At 48.6% G+C, this 18,646-nt stretch overlaps 3 protein-coding genes and 1 pseudogene across 9 annotated transcripts in view; 2 read left to right on the forward strand and 2 right to left on the reverse strand.

Annotated features, from left to right (window-relative positions):
* Positions 1-18,646, reverse strand: part of LOC309808885 (centrosomal protein of 78 kDa-like) — a 525,691-nt pseudogene that overhangs the window by 396,963 nt on the left and 110,082 nt on the right. The window lies entirely within an intron of this gene.
* Positions 1-18,646, reverse strand: part of LOC309807663 (uncharacterized protein) — a 149,528-nt gene that overhangs the window by 14,368 nt on the left and 116,514 nt on the right. The window contains exon 5 of one of the 6 annotated variants that reach the window (XM_082627510.1): positions 8,956-9,037. The exons of 4 other annotated variants lie outside the window; for them this stretch is intronic. In XM_082627510.1, the coding sequence (XP_082483636.1) occupies positions 9,015-9,037 (23 nt within the window). In that variant the 3' untranslated portion in view covers positions 8,956-9,014. Of the gene's footprint in view, positions 1-8,955; positions 9,038-9,702; positions 10,679-18,646 lie in introns of those variants that run through there. One more of the 6 variants, XM_082627511.1, reaches the window with a different exon arrangement.
* On the forward strand, positions 1,266-8,559 carry LOC309808067 (NUT family member 2G-like; the record flags this gene model as incomplete). The annotated part of the gene is made up of 6 exons (XM_082628075.1): positions 1,266-1,417; positions 2,689-3,466; positions 4,453-4,550; positions 5,360-5,492; positions 6,909-7,025; positions 7,546-8,559. 6 exons carry the CDS (start codon positions 1,266-1,268, stop codon positions 8,335-8,337), a joined length of 2,070 nt encoding a protein of 689 aa, XP_082484201.1. The 3' UTR covers positions 8,338-8,559.
* Positions 4,824-6,920, forward strand: LOC309807672 (NUT family member 2G-like). Its single transcript, XM_082627521.1, has 2 exons — positions 4,824-5,763; positions 6,213-6,920. The coding sequence occupies exons 1-2, from the start codon at positions 5,595-5,597 to the stop codon at positions 6,515-6,517; spliced, it is 474 nt and encodes a 157-aa protein (XP_082483647.1). The 5' UTR covers positions 4,824-5,594; the 3' UTR covers positions 6,518-6,920.

Genomic DNA, 18,646 nt, shown 5'->3' on the forward strand with positions numbered 1-18,646 from the left:
TTCAAATACTGTATCAGAATTATGAGTGAGAATCTTGTAAATAATTGGTTGAATGACTGAACAAAGGGAGGAAGCAACAAGGCAGCCTGCCTTTCTCGAGTGCCTGGGTACAATATTTTGCCTCACCATTCCTCTAGTATGAAGTTATTGGTTGCAAATCATTTAAGTTTTCCTTCATTATTAAAGCTCCAGGGCTTCCCTGGTGGCGCAGTGGTTGAGAGTCCGCCTGCCGATGCAGGGGACACGGGTTCGTGCCCCGGTCTGGGAAGATCCCACATGCCGCGGATCAGCTGGGACCGTGAGCCATGGCCGCTGAGCCTGCGCGCCCGGAGCATGTGCTCCGCAACGGGAGAGACCACAACAGTGAGAGGCCCGCGTACCGCAAAAAAAAAAAAAACAAAAAAACCCTAGGTTGATGGATAAAGACGTGAAAGGAAGGGACTGTCATGTTCAACCTCGGTGCCGTGAATCAAAACAACAGTCTATAAACTGCCTAAAGAGGCACACGCCAATTGTGTTGCCACTGTGGGAGGTGGAAGGAACTTCCGGTTCTTGCCTACCTGCCAGAGCCCTCGTGGAATGTCCCCCCAGCGCACGCCACCCCGACCCACGTGCCCTCTGCCCCTCCCCCACCGCAGAACGGTTCAGCCCGCATTTTCCGGTTTACTTTCAAACGTGTCCCTCGTTGACTTGGATCCCGAGCGTTTGCTGAAGCAGGTCGCTCTCTGGCTCCTGGTCTTGACTTTTCTCATTGAGGCTACCAGGCAGCAGTAGTCCGTGCCCAAGCCTGCAGGATGGCTTCAATAGGAGGTAAGCCTATAGGCTGGGGGTGTGTTCTCAGAGACCCTGCCATCCTCACATCCTTCAGGTTCACACGTTACACTTAACTGTGGGCACACAGCTGGACTGAAGTAGAGGGAGAAGAGAGCACTGGACGCACAAGGACATTTCACCTGGGGAGACTGGGGAGCCTGAAGAAACCTGAGACTGCCCTGGGGAGGAGGGGTCGTTGGAGGTGGATCAAGAGGAATTGCCCTGGCAATGGAGAAAGGATGGCAGCAGTCTGATTCTTTCTAGAAGGGAGACAAGCCACTTTGAAACGTGTGTGTAAGGATGTGTGTGATGTCCTGGTGGTGACACAGGGAGGGTCATGAGGAAAGCCTAGAGCTGTATTGTGTTCCTGAGGCACCTGAAGCTTGCCTCACCATATCTTTCAAAGGGATTTGAACAGGAGCATACTATATCTCAGGGGGCCGTGGGGAGAGATGGTCTTGGTGAGAAAACTATTCAATGGGGCTGTGTGTGGCCACACCTGCAGTGAAGTGTCCTCTCCGAGAGCTAGGCAGGGGGTTACTCTAACTGCCGCAGCCCACACCTCGTCCACTCCTCCCAGCCCAGAGCTCACTTGTCAGTTCAGGTAACTGTTGCCTTGGATTCAACAGGGGATGGGCAACCGTTACGTGTAACTTCAGCCAAGAGAGGGCTCAGGTTCCTGAGTTGCTCTGAATTGTTCTTCCTTTTGTGGAATGGCAGTACTTCAGACCTACTTCATCTTGTCCCGTATCTCATGGTGGACCCTCAGGCTGCCTTGAGAGGAAGAGTTTGTTCCTATTTCATGTCACTCCTTCATGGACAGGGAACAGATGTGGAGTGGGGTTGGTTCGGGTGGAATGTCTATGAAGGCTGCTTCCTCTTTTAAAGGGGGAAGGAGTGTAGCCCAGGATCAGGAAGATGATCTTCTGTGTTACTATTAAACGTCCTATGACATCTGTTCCGGTTAGTTAGGTGCACCGTGGTGTGTACCTTGTTCTCCTGAACAGGGATGTGTTTCAGACAACTTGATCGCCATGGCATCTGGCTTATGCCTGCATCTCAGATTGTCTCTCCGTTATTGGGAGCTGGAAGGGGAAGGACCACAGGCAGTCTATACTCCCACGACCAATGTAACATGACAATTCCCTGGCCCTTGTTTAATCCTCTGCAGCCATCACTGGCTGTGAAATGACAGAATCTAAGGGACACGCGCCTACTTCTCAGACCACGCCAAGCCCCTAGGAACAGAACTCCTGACTGATGACAGTGACTCTGGGCACTGGGGAAGGGGTGGCAGGACCTGGCCCATGTTACGTATCTGCTGTGGGTTGTTCGGAGATGCAGGTGCTTTCTGGGCCAGTGTCATGGGTTTGTATCAGGATTCCATTAGAGATATTTTCCAGCATTTTGTTTTGTTTTGTGAGGCTAGGAAAGAAAGAGGGGATTTATACTGAGCATCAGGAAAAGGAGGACTGAGGAAGAGGTGGGGCCCTAATATTTTACACAGTGCCTGTCCACAAAGGGCCTTTGGGGGCCTAGAACTTACCTTGCAGAAGGCCCCTACCTGCTAGTACGCCGGCTGAGGGGCATTTCTCACAGAGCGGATGTCCACACAGCTCCAGGTCTTGGGAGACAGCCTGTGAGGCTTAGGTGCCAGGGTGTGCCTTAGGGAGGCTCTCCAAGTGAGTGCTTGCTGAGGCAGTTTCTTCTCGGCAGGCAGGGGTCAGGGAGCTTGGTGGATGGGCGTGGGGTCACGAGTGGAATAATTCTCAACTGGAGGTCAGGGCATGAAAATCACTTGAAGACAGTTGCACGCTGCAGTTTCCCTTGTCCAAGAGTCTCTCATCTGTGGAGATTTACACTCTGATGCCGCAGAAAGCCTCAGTCCCACTTGCCCATTCTCCTCCTCCATTCACTCCTCTCCTTTGCCTCAACAGCATCTGCACTGCTGGGAACGGATGTCACCGTGAACCCCGGTGCCTCCTTGTCTACTTTCACGGCAGTGTCCTTTCCTCCACCCGTTCCTGGCGCCCAGCACTGGCCACCCTGGGAGCAGCACCTGCCACCTCTCATCGCCCCCGCATTCCCTCCCGGCAGCAGCCTGTGGCTGCCAGCTTTCCCCAGGATGCCTTTGGTGGCTAATGGTGGCTGTGGCCCTGGTGCCCCTGGGGCTTGCAACTTCACTGTACAAGTCAGGTCACAAGGGAGGCCAGTGCAGGCCCCCCAGACTCAGACCTTTATCGTTCCTCAGGGCCCCCTCAACTGGAGCGCTCCAGGGGCCCTCAGCGGGAGTGCTGCATGTCCTGCACCCATATTCTTAGCAACCCCTGCGATGGAGACCATTGTGACTGCTCCAGCTGCTGGAGTTACTCAGGCTGGCAAGGGAGGCTGGACCCTAGGCTTTCCTCCTCAAGCTCCACCACCAGCTGCCCAGATGGCCCCTAACATTCGCCCAGTGAACTCTGGGCCATGGCCACATGGCACTTCCAGGGAGGGCAGCCTGGACACCAACCAGCCCTATGCCTCGCAGGAGGACTGCTCTAACCACCAGAGCGTGTACAGTAACTTCCGACGGTGGCAGCGCCTCAAGCCACTGGCCCGGAGACACCTTCCCCAGAGGCCTGATGCGGAAGCTCTTTCCTGCTTTCTCATGTGAGTGAACGCTCAGGGGGTCATGAGCTTATCGGAGCTCTTAGATAAAGAGGAACTGGGGATGGACTCGCAGGTTAGGTTTCTAGGGATACTGGAAGCAAGGTGTGAGGGCGATGTCCACGCCATGAGAAGGCACACTGTCGGTCATATGGGCGAGCCTGCCAGTCCATGACATCATGACTGAAATGTGCCTTATCTCAACTGACCCCACCCCCCTGTGAGTCTAGCCAGCTTGCTCTTCCATGATTCTCCTGGTAATACGGCCTGAAGACTTGCAGTCAGAGAGGGTCGTGGTGTAAGTTGAGGAGCCAAGGAGTGGATGCCACACTCTCCTGTGCTGACGTCTCCTTTCATACAGCACCTGAGTGTACATGGCCGGGGAGGTCACTTCGGAGAAGGGGGAGGAGCACGGGGCCCAGGAGAGCGCTTCATGCACGCCTTGACTTCGTTGATGTGGAGAATTCCACTAGGAACAGCGTGATAGTAGAGCTCTCCTAAGGGCATGGGCTCTCTCCCACTAGAGTTGTGAGCGTGGCAGGCATTTCCATCCTAAACCTCCGGTCCCTCGTAAAAAGGGGACAACCACACTTCATTCAGAGGACCGTGCAGAAGACTCCTTGGGCTAATCTACGAAGTGTGAGCAGATTGCCTGGCACATGCCACGCCTCATTGATGATGGTGATTTTTATTATGAAAAGGCAGCCTTGAAGAGGAAAAGAGCTCCCCAAGGCACAGTGTCCCAGCTGTAGCCTGGGAGTGGATGGTCATCCTCGAGTGAGTGTGAGGTGGTGACAGCCGTAGCCGGGAAGGCTTGTCTCTGCTCTCCCGGACACCTGCCTCTCACTCTCCTGTTGCTCAGTCATGCTGTGATGAGTGATGTGTGGTCCACATTGGTGGGTGGGGTCAGGCAGGTGGGGGCTGGGCTGGGCACAGAGACTGACCCCGAGTGCTTACAGCCCAGCGCTTCGATCCCTGGCCCGCCTGAAGCCCACCATGACACTGGAGGAGGGACTGTGCAGGGCCGTGCAGGAATGGCAGCACATTAGCAACTCTGACCGGATGATCTACTACGAGATGGCGCAAAAGTGAGTCAGCGTCCTGGGCCCAGGGGCTGCGTGGGGGGTGAGGCGAGTGGGTGAGGGCAGGGTCTGGCCGTGGGGGTGCTCATCAGAGAGGACAAAGGAGAAGGGCTGTCGCTCGAAACGGGGGGCCCGCAGCCCAGAGGCCCTACAGTCCTCCAGAAACCCCTCCCTCACCTTGAGAGTTTGGGTCTTCTGTCCTTCCTCCACCACGAGCTCTGCCCTCCCCTGAGTTTGACCTACCCGTGCCCTGACATGAAGGTCTCAGGACGGGGCAGGGTGAAGCTGTGAGTCCAGTAGGGGTCCATCTCCGGCCATATGGGCTGGGCTGGGGAAAGAGCTCCACCTGCCAGCCTGCTGCTTCCTTAGTGGTGGCTGGCTGGCGGCCACTGACATACATTTGGGACCCCCTCTCCTCACGAAAAGTGGCCTGAGTGGGTACCCTGGCATCCCTCAAGAGGCTGGGGAAGCCAGCTGTCATCAGCCCAAGGGTCTCTGGCCCTTCCAGTGTTTGCTCCACGGTAATCCCCTTGGTTTAAGAAACAAAACCAAACAAACAAGCACCTCTCAGAGGAAAGGAAGGCCTGTCCTCTAAGCTCAGCATCCACATCGTCCAGCCTCTCCTGAGCCCTGTCTCCAGGTCTACGTTCCAGAACTCTCAGTCCCAACCCAGGGTCCTGGATTTGGGCAAGGACCCCTGTGGGGAACACATGCCTGTTCCAGCCTCTGGCTGTCAGCCCTTCATGTGGCTCTGGATGGGGGGCATGAGGAGGGTGCCCCCTGGGTCAGCCACGTGTCCCGTTGACCTGGTTCAGTGCAGCGACCTGGCTCTATGCTGTTGAATGCTCTCCAGTGCTGGTGAGGCAGGAAGGGTCCCAGATCTTGTATCAGTTCCAGGAGCAGCTCTCTGCTGTGGACAGCACCTCACAGGGCCTTGACAGCCCCAAGGCACATCCTCTCCCAATCCCTCATTCTTGGCTGCCTTTGTTGGGCTCCAGAACCCAGGCCATTTTCTCAGGGTGGCCTGTGCCTCCGTCACTCCCCAGGTTCATGGAATTTGAGGCCGAGGAGGAGATGCAGGTTCAGCAGTTGCAGTGGATGCAGTGCGCGCAGGGCCTGCCTCCTCCAGCCCCACCGAAGCTGGATCCTCGGGGGCCCCCAGCCCCGAAAGTGGGCCTTCAGCCAGCCACCCAGGTTCCCACTGGAGTTGAACGCACAGGTAACAGGGGCCCAGGGTTGGCCACTGTTCCCATGTGGATCATTTTCCTTCAAGACAGGGGCATTGGTCTTTCAAGCAAAACAACCACCGAGGCGGGGGGTGGGGGGTGGGGTCTCAGATGCCCTTTGTCACTACGGGGTATTGACTTGGTCAATTTTGTAATTTCTCTCACGCCTCCCTGTCAAAGGACTGCACACAAAGTCTGCCTAAGAAGTGGGCTTGATGGGGACACCCCTGGAAAATTGGAGGTTCCCCACTTCCTTACATGTGACTCTCTTAGATGCCCCCTTACCGCCCCCCTCCAACTGTGCATGAAGCTTCAGGTGGTCCTGACCCCCCCACACCCACATCAATGTCCCCCAACAATGCCCTCACCAGCGTGCGCTCGGTGGTCAGGAGGTGGACCGGGAGCCCCTCACCTTCCTCCCCTTCCTCCTGCTCTGCCTCAGCCTGTGCTCCCAGCATGTCCGGCCCCAGCGCCCAGCCCTCCCGCCCGAAGCCACACAGGTCCCAGCGACCCCCGGAGCCCAAGGCACCCGAGGAGATTCCACCTGAGGCTGTGAGGGAGTATATGGACATCATGGAGGTGCTGGTGGGGCCCGTCCACTCAGCCACAGGCGACTCAGATGCAGAATGGGGAGAGGACGGAAATGAGCTGCAGCAGGAAGAGGACGGCACCTACTCGGACCCGGATCTCTTAAGCTACATCGACAAGCTGTGTTCCCAGGAGGACTTTGTCACCAAAGTAGGCTAGGCCTGGAGACTGGGGTCTGCAAGATGCCAGGGCATGGAACTCTCAGCACCCAAGATCTGGGTTCTGCTCAGGCCGTTGGGACTTAAGCTCAGCTCCTTGTTCCTGAGCCTGGTGTTAGGGGAGGTTTACGCAGATGTTTGTGTGTATATGTTTGTGTCTATCTGTGTGTATGCCTTTGTGTCTGTGTTTGTGCCTCTGTATATGTGCTCTTTTGTGTGTGACTGTGTATGTGCATGTTTGCGTGTGTGTGTGTGTGTGTGTGCGCGCTGACCATCCCCGCCTTGTGGAGGAGAGTGGGGTGGGTCTCTGCTTTTCACTTTCCCTCCTGGCCTTCTTGTCTCACAGGCCACTCCTGGCCAAGGATGCTCACAGCCTCTTCTTTCTGTTCTAGGTGGAGGCAGTCATTCACCCTGGATTCCTGGCAGATTTGCTTTCCCCAGACCCACAGCTGGATCTCTTGGCCCTAGAGAAGGAGCTGGAGCAGGAGGAAGGGCTCACCCCCGAAGAAGTGAGACAGGGGAGGGAGAGGGACACTCAGGGAGCCAGGGGACCCCACGGGAGGGGGACCCCAGGTGATCCAGGGGACAGGGGAACCCAGATGACCCAGGGGAGCCAGAGGAGGGAGGGATCCCCGGTAGAATAGGGGACACAAGGGACACCCAGGAAGACCAGGGCACGGAGGGACCCCAGTGAATAGGGGAGAGATAGGGCCCCAGAACAGGAGGGCCACATAGCGCTGTCCATCCCTCCCCTGCCTGGGACGCCTGGCATGGGGAAGGGCCCGTTCTGGGGTGGGTGCAGTGCAGGGTGAAAGGAAGGAGAGGATAGGGAGCCGGGAGGGGAGGGAAGGTCACAAAGCTGGGAATCAGTTGCAGGAGGATGGCAGGACTGCCACAGTGTCTGTATTTGGATTCAAGTCCTGGGGTCGCCCGTCCCCTCCTCCCCCCCAGGGCCATTGTCCCACTGCCCAGTGCTCCTCCTCTCACACGTGTGTGTGGAGCCGTCACTGTCCTCCTCCCTCCTACCAGCTGGTGCAGAAACGACTCCTGGCCTTGAAAGAGGACGACGGTGTGCGGGCAGCCCCGAGTCACAGTGCACCCGGAATGGCCTCAAGTCCTTCTGAGTCCGACGCCAGCCAAGGTGCCCAGAGGCACGACCAAGACCCCCATCTAGGGGTCAGTGATGAAGCCTGCCCACCAGAGATTGATTCTGAGGCTCTTCATAGGCTCATCCAAACAGACACTGCCCTGTGCAGGCCCAAAGTCTTTGTTCCCTCTGGAGGACGTCAGGAGTTCTCTATATTCCGGCCCGTACGGCTCTCCCCTCCCCAGGGTCAAAGGCGCACCGGCCCTCTACTGAGATCCAGGGATGCATCTGTTCTCAGAAAGGCCTCTCCTCTTCGGGAGGCCCGAGTGCCCGGGGACGGGTCCAGTGAGAACGAGGAGGTGCTCCAAAGCGTCTTCATCGTAGACTCTCAGAATATACTGGTGCCTTTCGGGATGTCCCTCAGTCCTGCCCATGTCTCAGCCCTGGCTTCCTCTGGAGGTTGGGGGGCCCAGAGTGCTCCCCAGTCCCCCTCCTCTCAGAGAAGAGGCCTCAGCCCAGCTCCACCAGCCGCTCCCAAGTCGAGGAAGCGGGCTGTGTGTGGACGCCCAGCCGCTGCTGAGAAGCTGCCCATCCCCGGGGCTGGCCTCGGCGTCTCTGGGAGGCCAGCCTTGGCTCTGGGGCTGGCTCGCCCCTCACAGCTGAGAAAGAGAAAGCGTGACCCGTTTGACACAAAGAAGCGTGGGAAGAGGAGGAAGAAGCACTGCAGCCAGTAGGGAACAGCTGGGCCGGCCCTCCAGGGCGAGGCCCCAGGGCAGCCCCCTGGGGAGCCTAGGGGCTCCTCCTCCTCCCAGTGCTGATCCTGGATGATGTGGGGGGAAGGGAGGGGGGCAGGACCACCAGGGTGGGGAGGGGGAGCGGGATTGTGGGGGGTTAGGGAGGTGGGGGAGGTGGGTGTGGCCAGGTGTGGGTGGGAGCAGGACCTTTGGAGTGATGTATGTAAACTGTGAACAAAGATCGTTTTCGTGGGAAATGCTCTCAGGCCACTGTCATCTTGTTGGTGTTGAGCTGCTCCACAGAGAGCGATCCTGAGAGGAAGGAAGGATGAGGGAGGTCACAGGAGCTCTGGGTCTACAGGTGGCCACACCTTTCCTCCACATAGACAAGGACTCCTCAGGCTGCCCCTGGGAACGCACAGCTCTCACTTTCCCCAGGGACCCCCTCATCAGCCCCTTCTCTAACGCCTGCTTGGCTAGGGCCCTTCTGGGGCATCTGTACCGTCTTCTGCATCCCTGGACCTTCTGGGGAGGCAGAGCTGCTCTTGTGCCTTTCAGCCCTCTGGACACTCACCAGTTTCTAGCATGGAGCCTGGAGACGGCCCTTGTCATTATGGAGCTTCTCTCTGCTTTCCTGAAGCAGCCAGACAACGGCGCTGGGATGACCCTCCGCTCATCTAGGGTTTCCTGTGTGGGTGGCCTGACCAGAGACGAAAAGTCTTGGCCATGGGGACAGGACTGTCTGCCTCATCGTAGCGGGAGCATCCTCTAGTTCCACTGGGATTATTGCAATGTGGAGAGTGGTGGAGGCAGCTACCTCTTAATCCCAATGAGGATGCAACAAGGGGAATGGGTGTGGGGAAATTCATGGGGCACCCGTTAAAGGTCTGTATAAGGGAAAGGACAGTTGGGCCCCTTTGTGGAACTTGTGGGATTTCTGTGCAGCAGCATCTCGTTCAACTGAGGGAGGAGGACCCATCTGGCTGTGGCTGTGGGGACTGGCGTTAGGGGCCTACGGGTCTGCAAAGACACCCCAGAACTACTGTCCCTTCCCTTTGCACCCATGGCTGGACATGTGTGTGTACTGGTATCAACACTGGTTTGTATCCCCATAGAAAACAGATCCTCCTAACAAACTATGACGACGTTTCACAAGAACAGGTTGCTCACAGGGGCGGCAGGGTGTGGGAGAGGTGTCTGTGGCCCCAGATCTGAGTGGGAGCTGGGATCCATGCTGAGGAGTGTGAAGGCCTCAGTCACCGTCCTGTGGGTGCCAGCAGAGGCTTCGAATCATCAGAGCAGGGGAAATGACCCCCTCATTAGAGTGAGACGAGCAAACAATGAGGGGCAGGGAGTAGACCCCTGCTGTCTCCCGGAAGTGCCTCCCCTCCCAGTCTGCTTAGCCTCTGTCACAGCCTGTGCTGGCCCACCTCTGAAGCCCCTTCCTCCTAAAGCACTGAGGTGCTCTGATCTTTTATGGACCTGCCCTGGGCCTCACCCCCCCTTCCCTGCTGGCCAAAGGCTCTTCTCCTGCTTCTGAGTTCTGATTCCTTCCCCAGGACCCAGGCAGGTGTTAGGACAACAGAGACTCCCTGAACACGACCCCTACACCACCAGCATGCAGAACTGGGGCCGCAGGCTTCCACAGGTGGCCTGACTCTCTGCTGGACCCTGCAAAGAGCTTGGAGAAGAAAGGGGCTCATGTCTCTCCACCTCCACAGAATCTGTAGGTCAGCCTCACAGGTCCCCCTCTGTCCAGGTGGGCAGCACATATGTGCTCCCAGCCCTCCTTGACCCTTTGTGAAAGAAAGTTTTTGCAGCTTAGTAGTCTGATATTAGTCAAGGTGTCTCAGGGCTTGTTCCTTTTGAAGCCCTACAGGAGAATCTGTTTCCTTTCCCTTTCTGTCTTCTAGAGGCTGCCTGCATTCCTTGGAATTAGTCCCTTCTTCCATCTTCAAAGTGCATCACTTTAATCTCTGCTTCCCTCATCACATGGTCTCTCCAGCTCTGACTCTCCCTGTGTCCCTCCTATACAGCTCTTTGTGTTTATATATAGCCCACCCAGAAAATTTAGGATAATCTCTTCATCTCAAGATTTTTTACTTAGTCACAGCGGCAAAGTCCATTTTTCCATACAAGGTAACGTTCACATATTGTCATACGAGGGGTTAAACACGGACGTTTTTGGGGAACCATAATTTACCCTACTAGAAGAAATCCACAAAAATACCTACCATCAGAATCCACATGAATAATAGACTATGACCAAGTGGAATTTATTCCAGGGATGCAAGCCTTGTTCAATGGTAAAAAATCATCAATGTAATCTACCATATTGAGTCTAAAGAAGAAACACATACTGTCACACCAATTAATACAGAACAGGCATTTAACGAGATTCAACACCCATTCATATTAAAAATGCTCAGAAAACTAGGAATAGAAGGTCACTACCTCAACCTAATAAAGAACATCTACAAAAAACCTACTTCTAACATCACATCAAATGGTGAAAGAATGAATGCTTTTCCCTGAGTTCAAAAACAAGGTTAGAATGTCCACTCTAATCTTAGTTTTCAACTTAGTACTTTAGATTCTAGTTAGTGTAGTACAGCAAGAAAAGGAAAAAAGAGGCATACATATTAGAAAAGAAGAAATATAACTGTCATTCTTTACAGATGACATAATTGTCTACATAGAAAATTCCAAGGAATGTATAAGTAGACTCATAATAAATTATAATAACTTGCTTTAGCAGGATCTCAGAATATAAAATCAATACATAAACATTAATACACAACATTGATCATATTTCCATATACTAGTAACAAACTGAACGATTGAAAACCAAAATTTAAAACACAGTAAATAGGTTCCAGTTCAAGATGGCAACATAGGAAGATCCTGAACCCACCTCCTCCCACAAACACACCAAAGCTACAGCTACATATGGAAAAATTTCCTCTGAAGAAAACTAAAAGATGGTGGAGCAACCCCTTCACATCAGGAAAACCAGAGGGAAACCACATCAAAACAAGTAGGAAAGGCTGAGACACAATTTTGCCATAAACCCCATCCTTGGTGTGGAGACACACAATTAGGAAGGAACTCAAAACCTGGAGCTTCTTCCTGAGAGGTGAAGGGTATGGACCCCACATTGGGCACTCCAAATTTTAAGGCTGGCACCTGAGAGATAGACCCTCAAAACATCTGACTTTGAAGACCAACAAGGCACATCCCATGAGACCCACAGGGCTGTGGTGAACTGAGGAACAGCTCTTAAAGGGCCTGTGCACAGACTCACCTGTCCCAGGGCCAAGTGTAGAAGCAGCCCTTTGAAAAGCACTCTGACTTTTGGTGAAAGAGACTCACTTCCCAATTTTAAAGCATTAATCTGAGGAACAGGGGCCTGCTGGAATACTCCCCAGGGACAGAGGCTGGCGGGTGCCATCTTCCTGCTCTCTCTCTGCCTTGATAAAACTGAAAGGTGCCATCTTTTTTCCCCTTTTTCCTTTCCTGCAGGTGACAGCTTTGTGCTCCAGCCAGCTGGCTCCTTCTTCCCTGCTCTTCCTCTGTCTTGCTATATATATATATATTTTTTTCTTCTTTTCTTCTTTTCCCTCTTTCCCTTTATTCAAATGGTGTCATCTTTGCACTCTTCCCACCGCCTCACTCAGCCAGTAAGCATCATCTTCACACTTTCCTTCTGATGTGCTCCAGAGAGCCAGAATCTCCAAGACAGGAGATCCCATTTTTGTGGCCTCCACTCAGGGGATGCTCCTTGATCACCTGGCTCTGGAGGCCAGGAGGGATTTCTTTTCTGGGTCCCATGGGACTGTAACAATTGGAGAGACAGTTCTTGGCAGGATACCACCCCCAGGATGTACCACTACCCATCAGACTGAGACACAGCCCCAGCCTTTACATGAAAAAGGCCTATTTGCTAGTAGGGACAAGACTTAAGAGCAGGCTTCAGGTTCAGCACACATCTAGAGGCTACGGATGTGCTCTCGGGGAAGGTAGGCTGGGGTGCCATCTCTCCACCCTCACTCTGCCTTACTACAGTTCACTGGTATCTCCCAGAATGGAGCTTGTACACTTATCTGAAGCACTGTTTTCTTGTGACTGCTCCCCAGGGAACACCTTCAGATTGCTTGCTTCTGGGGCGCAGCAGGGCTTCCACTTGCAATCTCACAAGACTAAATATATTTGCATTCTTTAAAAGCTGTTACCAAGTTTTCTGGCTTCCTATCAACCTAAATCTAGGTGCTGCCCGAGATCCTCCACTTTGGGTTGCTCATTTGTCTTGGCACACCCTCAACTGCTGGGATGGTGTGCCAGGTCTATTAAAAATAAACTGCTTAGACAATCACAAAGGTTTGAGAGGCAACCAAGAGTAGACAGGGTTAAATGACAAGGTTCATCTGTCACACAGCTCTTCAAGACTGGGAGATGTGGCTATTTCACTTAATGCATAGAAACCAACACAGAGAGTCAAGCAAAATGAAGAAAGGGAGGACTATACTCCAAAAAAAGAACAAAATAAAACCTCAGGAAAAAATCTTAATGAAATGAACATAAGTAATTTACTTGATAAAGAGTTCAAAGTTATGGTCATAAAAATGCTCACTGAACTCAGAAGGAAAATGGATGAAAACAGTGAGAACTTCAACGAAGAAATAGAAGATATAAGAAAGTTCCAAATAGAAGTCACAGAACTGGAGAATGCAATAACTGAACTTAGAAATACAGTAGATGAAGCACAAGAAAGAATAGGTGAACTCAAAGACAGGTCAGAGGAACTCATCCAATCAGAGAATAAGGAAGAAAAAAGAATGAAAATAATGAATAAAGCTTAAGGGATTTATGGCACATCAAATGGAATAACATTCACCTTATAGGAACTGCAGAAGGAGAAGAGAAAAGGGGGCAGGAAACATTTGTAGAAATAATATCTGAAAACTTTTCCTAACCTGGGGAAAGAAACAGACATCCAGATACAGGAAGCCCAGAGAGCTCCAAAGCAGATCAACCTAAAGAGATCCATACCAAGAAATATTAAAATTAAAATGTCAACGTTAAAGATAACAAGGGAATCTTAAAATCACCAAGAGAAATACAACTTGTTATATAACTTGTTATATACAACTGGTTATACAACTTGTTATATAACTACATCAACCTAAAAAGCTTCTACACAGAAAAATAAACAATCAACAAAATGAAAGGGCAAGCTACAGAATGGGAGAAAATATTTTCAAATCATGTACGTGATAAGGTGTTAATATCCAAAATATATAAGGAACTCATACAGTGGCTATATCTATATCTATATCTATATGTAGATATATAGATATAGATAGATATAGATTTTCAAACAATTCAATTAAAACTTGGGCAGAAGAACTGAATAAAAAATTTTCCAATGAAGACATCCAGATCACCAACAGGTTCATGAAAAGATGCTCTACATCACTAATCACCAGGGAAATGCAAATCAAAACTACAACAAGATATCACCTCAAAGAGACTAAGACGTAACAAATGTTGACAAGCATGCAGAAAAGGAAACCCTTGTGCACTGTTGGTGGGAATGTAAATTGGTACAGCCGCTATGGTAAACAATATGGAGTCTCCTCAAAAAATTAAAAAGAAAACTACCATACATTAGCAATCCTGCTTTGGGTATATATATATCTAAAGGAAATGAAATCACTATTTCAAAGAGATATCTGCACTCGCACGTTCATTGCAGCATTATTCACAATTGCCGAGAAATGGAAACAACCAAAGTGTCCATACATGGATAAATGGATATAGAAGATATGGTAGGTACATAGATGGAATATTATTCAGCCACGAAAAAGAAGAAAATCCTGCCACTTCCAACAACATTTATGGATCCTTGGGGCATTATGATGAGTGAAATAAGTCAGAGAGAGAAAAATAAATACTGTATGATGTAACTAAATTGTAGACTCTAAAACAGCCAAACCCAGAGAAACAGAGAATAGAATGGTTGTTGCTAGGGGTTAGGGTTGGGGGAAATGGGGAGATGTTGACCAAAGGGTAAAATATCCAGTTAGCACATGAATTTCTGGGAATCTAATCTACAGCATGGTGATTGCAGTTAACAGAACTGTATTATATACTTTAAAGTTGCTAAGAGAGATCTTAAATGTTCTCACCAAAAAAAATGGTATTTATGCGAGGTAACGGAGGTGTGTTAACTAGCTCTGCTGTGGTAATCATTTCACAACATGTAACATACCAACAGGTTGTACACCTTAAACTTACACAATGCTATATGTCAATTACATCTCAATAAAGTTAGAAAAAATACAGAAAACAAACTGTTGCACAACATTCAAGCAAAAATACTAGTTTGGAACTGCTTTTTCTTGAATTTAGTCATTGTTCCTTCTTGAATCTGTTTTGTATCACATGATAGCAGACTCATACAGGCAGCTTACTTCTGATCAGGTGCAGCCAAAAAGAAGCAACTGATGGTATATGGAAGTTTAGGGATAAGCTATGAGATTTCTCCCTTTCTTCCTCTACTTTGTGAAGATTCTCCAGCAGCAACTGTGTAACTTCCACGGCTCCAACTCCAATGAGACAGAACTGGTATGGTCTGACATTGATGATCATTTAACCTGGCCCTGGACACCTTTACAACCCTCTCCTTAACTTTGCCTTTCCAGCATAGGGGTACAAGTAAATTCCTATTCCTACTAATCACTCCATTATCTAGGTGGCCCTTCTTTACTTCTCAGAAGTTTCATCACTGGTGTTCTTAATACCCTGTATTAAATTTATTTGCAAAGACTTGAAACAATTTCTATTTTATTTGTTATGGGCAAATACAGTATAATAAAATTTCCAAATATTAAAAAAATTAGAAGACACATGAAATCTCAAAATGGGGAAATGTTAGAGCCACGTTTAGGAAGAAAATGTACTAATATTATTGGAGGAGAGAATTCAGGAATTGGAAGATAACACTAATGAGTTTGGAAGGTATAAGACTGTGGAAAAGTTTGAATGGTGGGCTTCATGCCACAGGAAATAGGGAGTGATTCAAAGTTCTATAAAGATTGTGCTCACTTCAGCAGCACATATACAAAGTTTTATAAGATTAATCTGAAAGTGGTAGGCAGTTTGGAGTATGTGATGGAGTGATGTCAAAGAAAAATTGCACCAGATGGTTAAACAGGCAAGGAGTACTTTACTCAAGATGATTCTGTAATAGGGGAGAGAGACTGAACTCCGTTCTGCTGAAACAAAAGGCATGGAAGTTTTTAGATGCCAGGATGAGCTGTAGGAAAAATAGTAGAGGATGCTGGGGAAGAGGTTGGTCAATATAATTAGACCATCTCTGTTTGCTTTGGCTCTTATCAAAGTTAGGCTCCTATACTCCCCACAGAGACTGGGAAGTAAGGGCAATACCTTTCTTGAAGGTTATATTTCAAAGAGCTGACTCCCAGGTCCTTGAGAAAGACATTTCTGGGTTGGAAAATTATCAAGTGACTAGGAGAAAATTTACATCTCAAAGGGGCAGAGAAAGAATTTATAATTTCAAGTTTCTTAAAGTAAATGTTTTCAGAAAAGGGAGGTTAGGGGCCTATGGTAAAGAAAAATCCTGTCTGAAGTTTAGCCAAACTGAGGGACACATTAAGGCCATCTTGATCAGTAGTTAAAAATAGCATTACCTTCAGGAAGGTTATTTTATAAAGAAAAGCAATGCTTTAGGAACTTTCTCAGAAGAATCAAAAGTAACTGTCTGCTAGTTAGATACAGGTCAGGAATAATGAGAAAGGGCAGTTACAAAGTAAACTCAACTAATGTTCTCTGTGTTGTAGCTTTAATAAAGATGAAATAAGTAGAAAAAAAATAATCCATTGGTACACGGTGAGAGCCAATTGGATGGACTGCCCAATTAGAAATACTTCTTTATTTTCTAGTCATTATCAGTCAAGGATTAACAAACCTACTTGTATTAGATATACTTGTGTCTAGGGATTGAGAAATATCAATTATTTAAACTTAATCACTACTTTATTTCTGTGAGATTTTTAAAAATATACTTTGGGGAAAAGTAATGGAAGAGTGATATAGCACTAAAACATTGAAGTGAATGACATAATAAGATCCTATCTTTCTCAATTTAAGGAGAAAAAAAGGGAGGGCAAAAGAAATGGGCAGAAAGTAAGTTTACCTACCAGTCATTGTGTCAAGTGTTTTCATATATTTATCTAATTTAATACTCACAAAACAATGAGACATAAGGAAGATATTTATCCCATTCCATAGATGAAACTCTATTTACAAAGTAATATATCAACCATTTGTAGAGCTGACCCTTGAATTTAAGGCCTTAAGTCTGTGGAAATGCAAGAGCCAAACCCTGCTAATACAAGGTGCTTAGAAGAGGTAGACTTCAGTGAGCAGGAAAATCAGAGCATGCGTGAACTGATGACAAGTTCTGCTGATCTAGTAGCTTTGTGAGATTTGTCTAGATTCAAAGGCCCTTGCTCTACTAAACCATCAAATTAGAGGTGGTCTCCTTCTGAAACAACCAATATTTGCAGAGCTATTCAGACTTTGGGTCATGGTATTTTTTCAAGGATTAACTATTATCACTGGCTTTTCAAATTTTAACTTTAGAAAGTCCTTGCTTTTGTTGGAAGCAATGTTAAATTTTGATGCAATTGTTTGCAGGGATGAAACTTGGTCGCCCTCTGGAGGCTATTCTCAGGTCCGACTAGCATACCTTAATTTTGAGAAAGAAGTCAGGTCTTAACAATTTAACAACTCATTTTAAATGTGTGGAACTTATGTACATACATTATACTTTTTTAGAAGGTACAAAACATTGAGTTCAAAATGCTCAAAATATTTTAAAATGCTGAATTAAACGATTTATGGCATAGCATGTTTTGAATTCCTGTTCTCCCTTTGGAAATGGAGATGGTCATCATTCTCCTTTTATCATGCAATATCTATACTGGGACTAAAACCGTTATTTTTTCCTCCCCTATTATAGGAACACATGGGCAATTAGTTCTATAAAATGAATAATAAAACATGACACAATACTATACACTCAATTACTACCAAGATCTTTCATTTTAAGTTTTAAAAAAAAAATCTCTAAATTTCCAATTAAAAAAATTTTTTTTCTTTCTCTCAGAGATAAAACATCAGAGCTTACAAGAACCCTTAAAAACAGAATGGCTCAAAGGATAAAAATGTTTTGCTCCCTAGTTCATTCTTGTTCAGTTTTCTTGTAGAAGGTGTATTATACCAGTTAGTGTAAATTATACAAGCAAAGTTCTTGCCATATATTGGTGACAGCCTTTCTACATAAAGTAAGCAGTTAAGGGGCTTCCCTGGTGGCGCAGTGGTTAAGAATCCACCTGCCAATGCAGGGGACACGGGTTCCAGCCCTGGTTCCCGAAGATCCCACATGCCGCGGAGCAACTAAGCCCATGTGCTGCAACTACTGAGCCTGAGCTCTAGAGCCCATGCGCCACAACTACTGAAGCCCGCGCACCTAGAGCCCATGCTCCGCAACGAGAAGCCACCGTGATGAGAAGCCCGCACACTGCAACAAAGAGTAGCCCCCACTCTCCGCAACTAGAGAAAGCTCGCGTGCAGCAACGAAGACCCAACACAGAGCCAAAAATAATAAATAAATACATTTTTTTTAAAAAGTAAGCAGTTATGAGCTGCTATAAACCTACTGTTTCTTTACTTGATTTAAATGAATTTAATTCTTTAAATAACTGAGCAAGTAGAGAATTTAGACTCAGCCATTATTAGAGGTACCTTATACAACCAAAGTGGTATAAAAACCCTGTAACATGAAAGTGTTGTGGAGGTCCTTCTGGTCTTCTGAGACCGGGACACCTGTACCTTTATGTCCCATTTATAAATGTTCCTCTATAATGTTTGGGATGCTGAAATATTTGATGAGATAGATACCTCATGCTTATTACATGCCTTCCCTATATCTCTCTCAACTATATCCCTCTAATGAGTTGGTGCAGCTCCAAGGCTCTATCCAGTAACAAGGTAGTGTCAGGCAGTGCTTGTTGTACTCACTGGCTTTTAATCCTCCAACTGCCTTGTAATCTCCTCCTTCACACCTTGAGGCTTAGAAATGGCATATTTCCTGAGGAAGAGGTTTCTAGGGAGTCCTGTATACTTGCTTGAAATGGGGACAGGAGGATGGAGGAACAGAAGCGAAGATATACGGAAGATGAACGGATTTTTTTTAATATAAATTTTTCTGCCATAAAAACTA

Source organism: Mesoplodon mirus (assembly GCF_964341445.2).
Source record: "Mesoplodon mirus genome assembly, chromosome: 7".
Taxonomy (NCBI): domain Eukaryota; kingdom Metazoa; phylum Chordata; class Mammalia; order Artiodactyla; family Ziphiidae; genus Mesoplodon; species Mesoplodon mirus.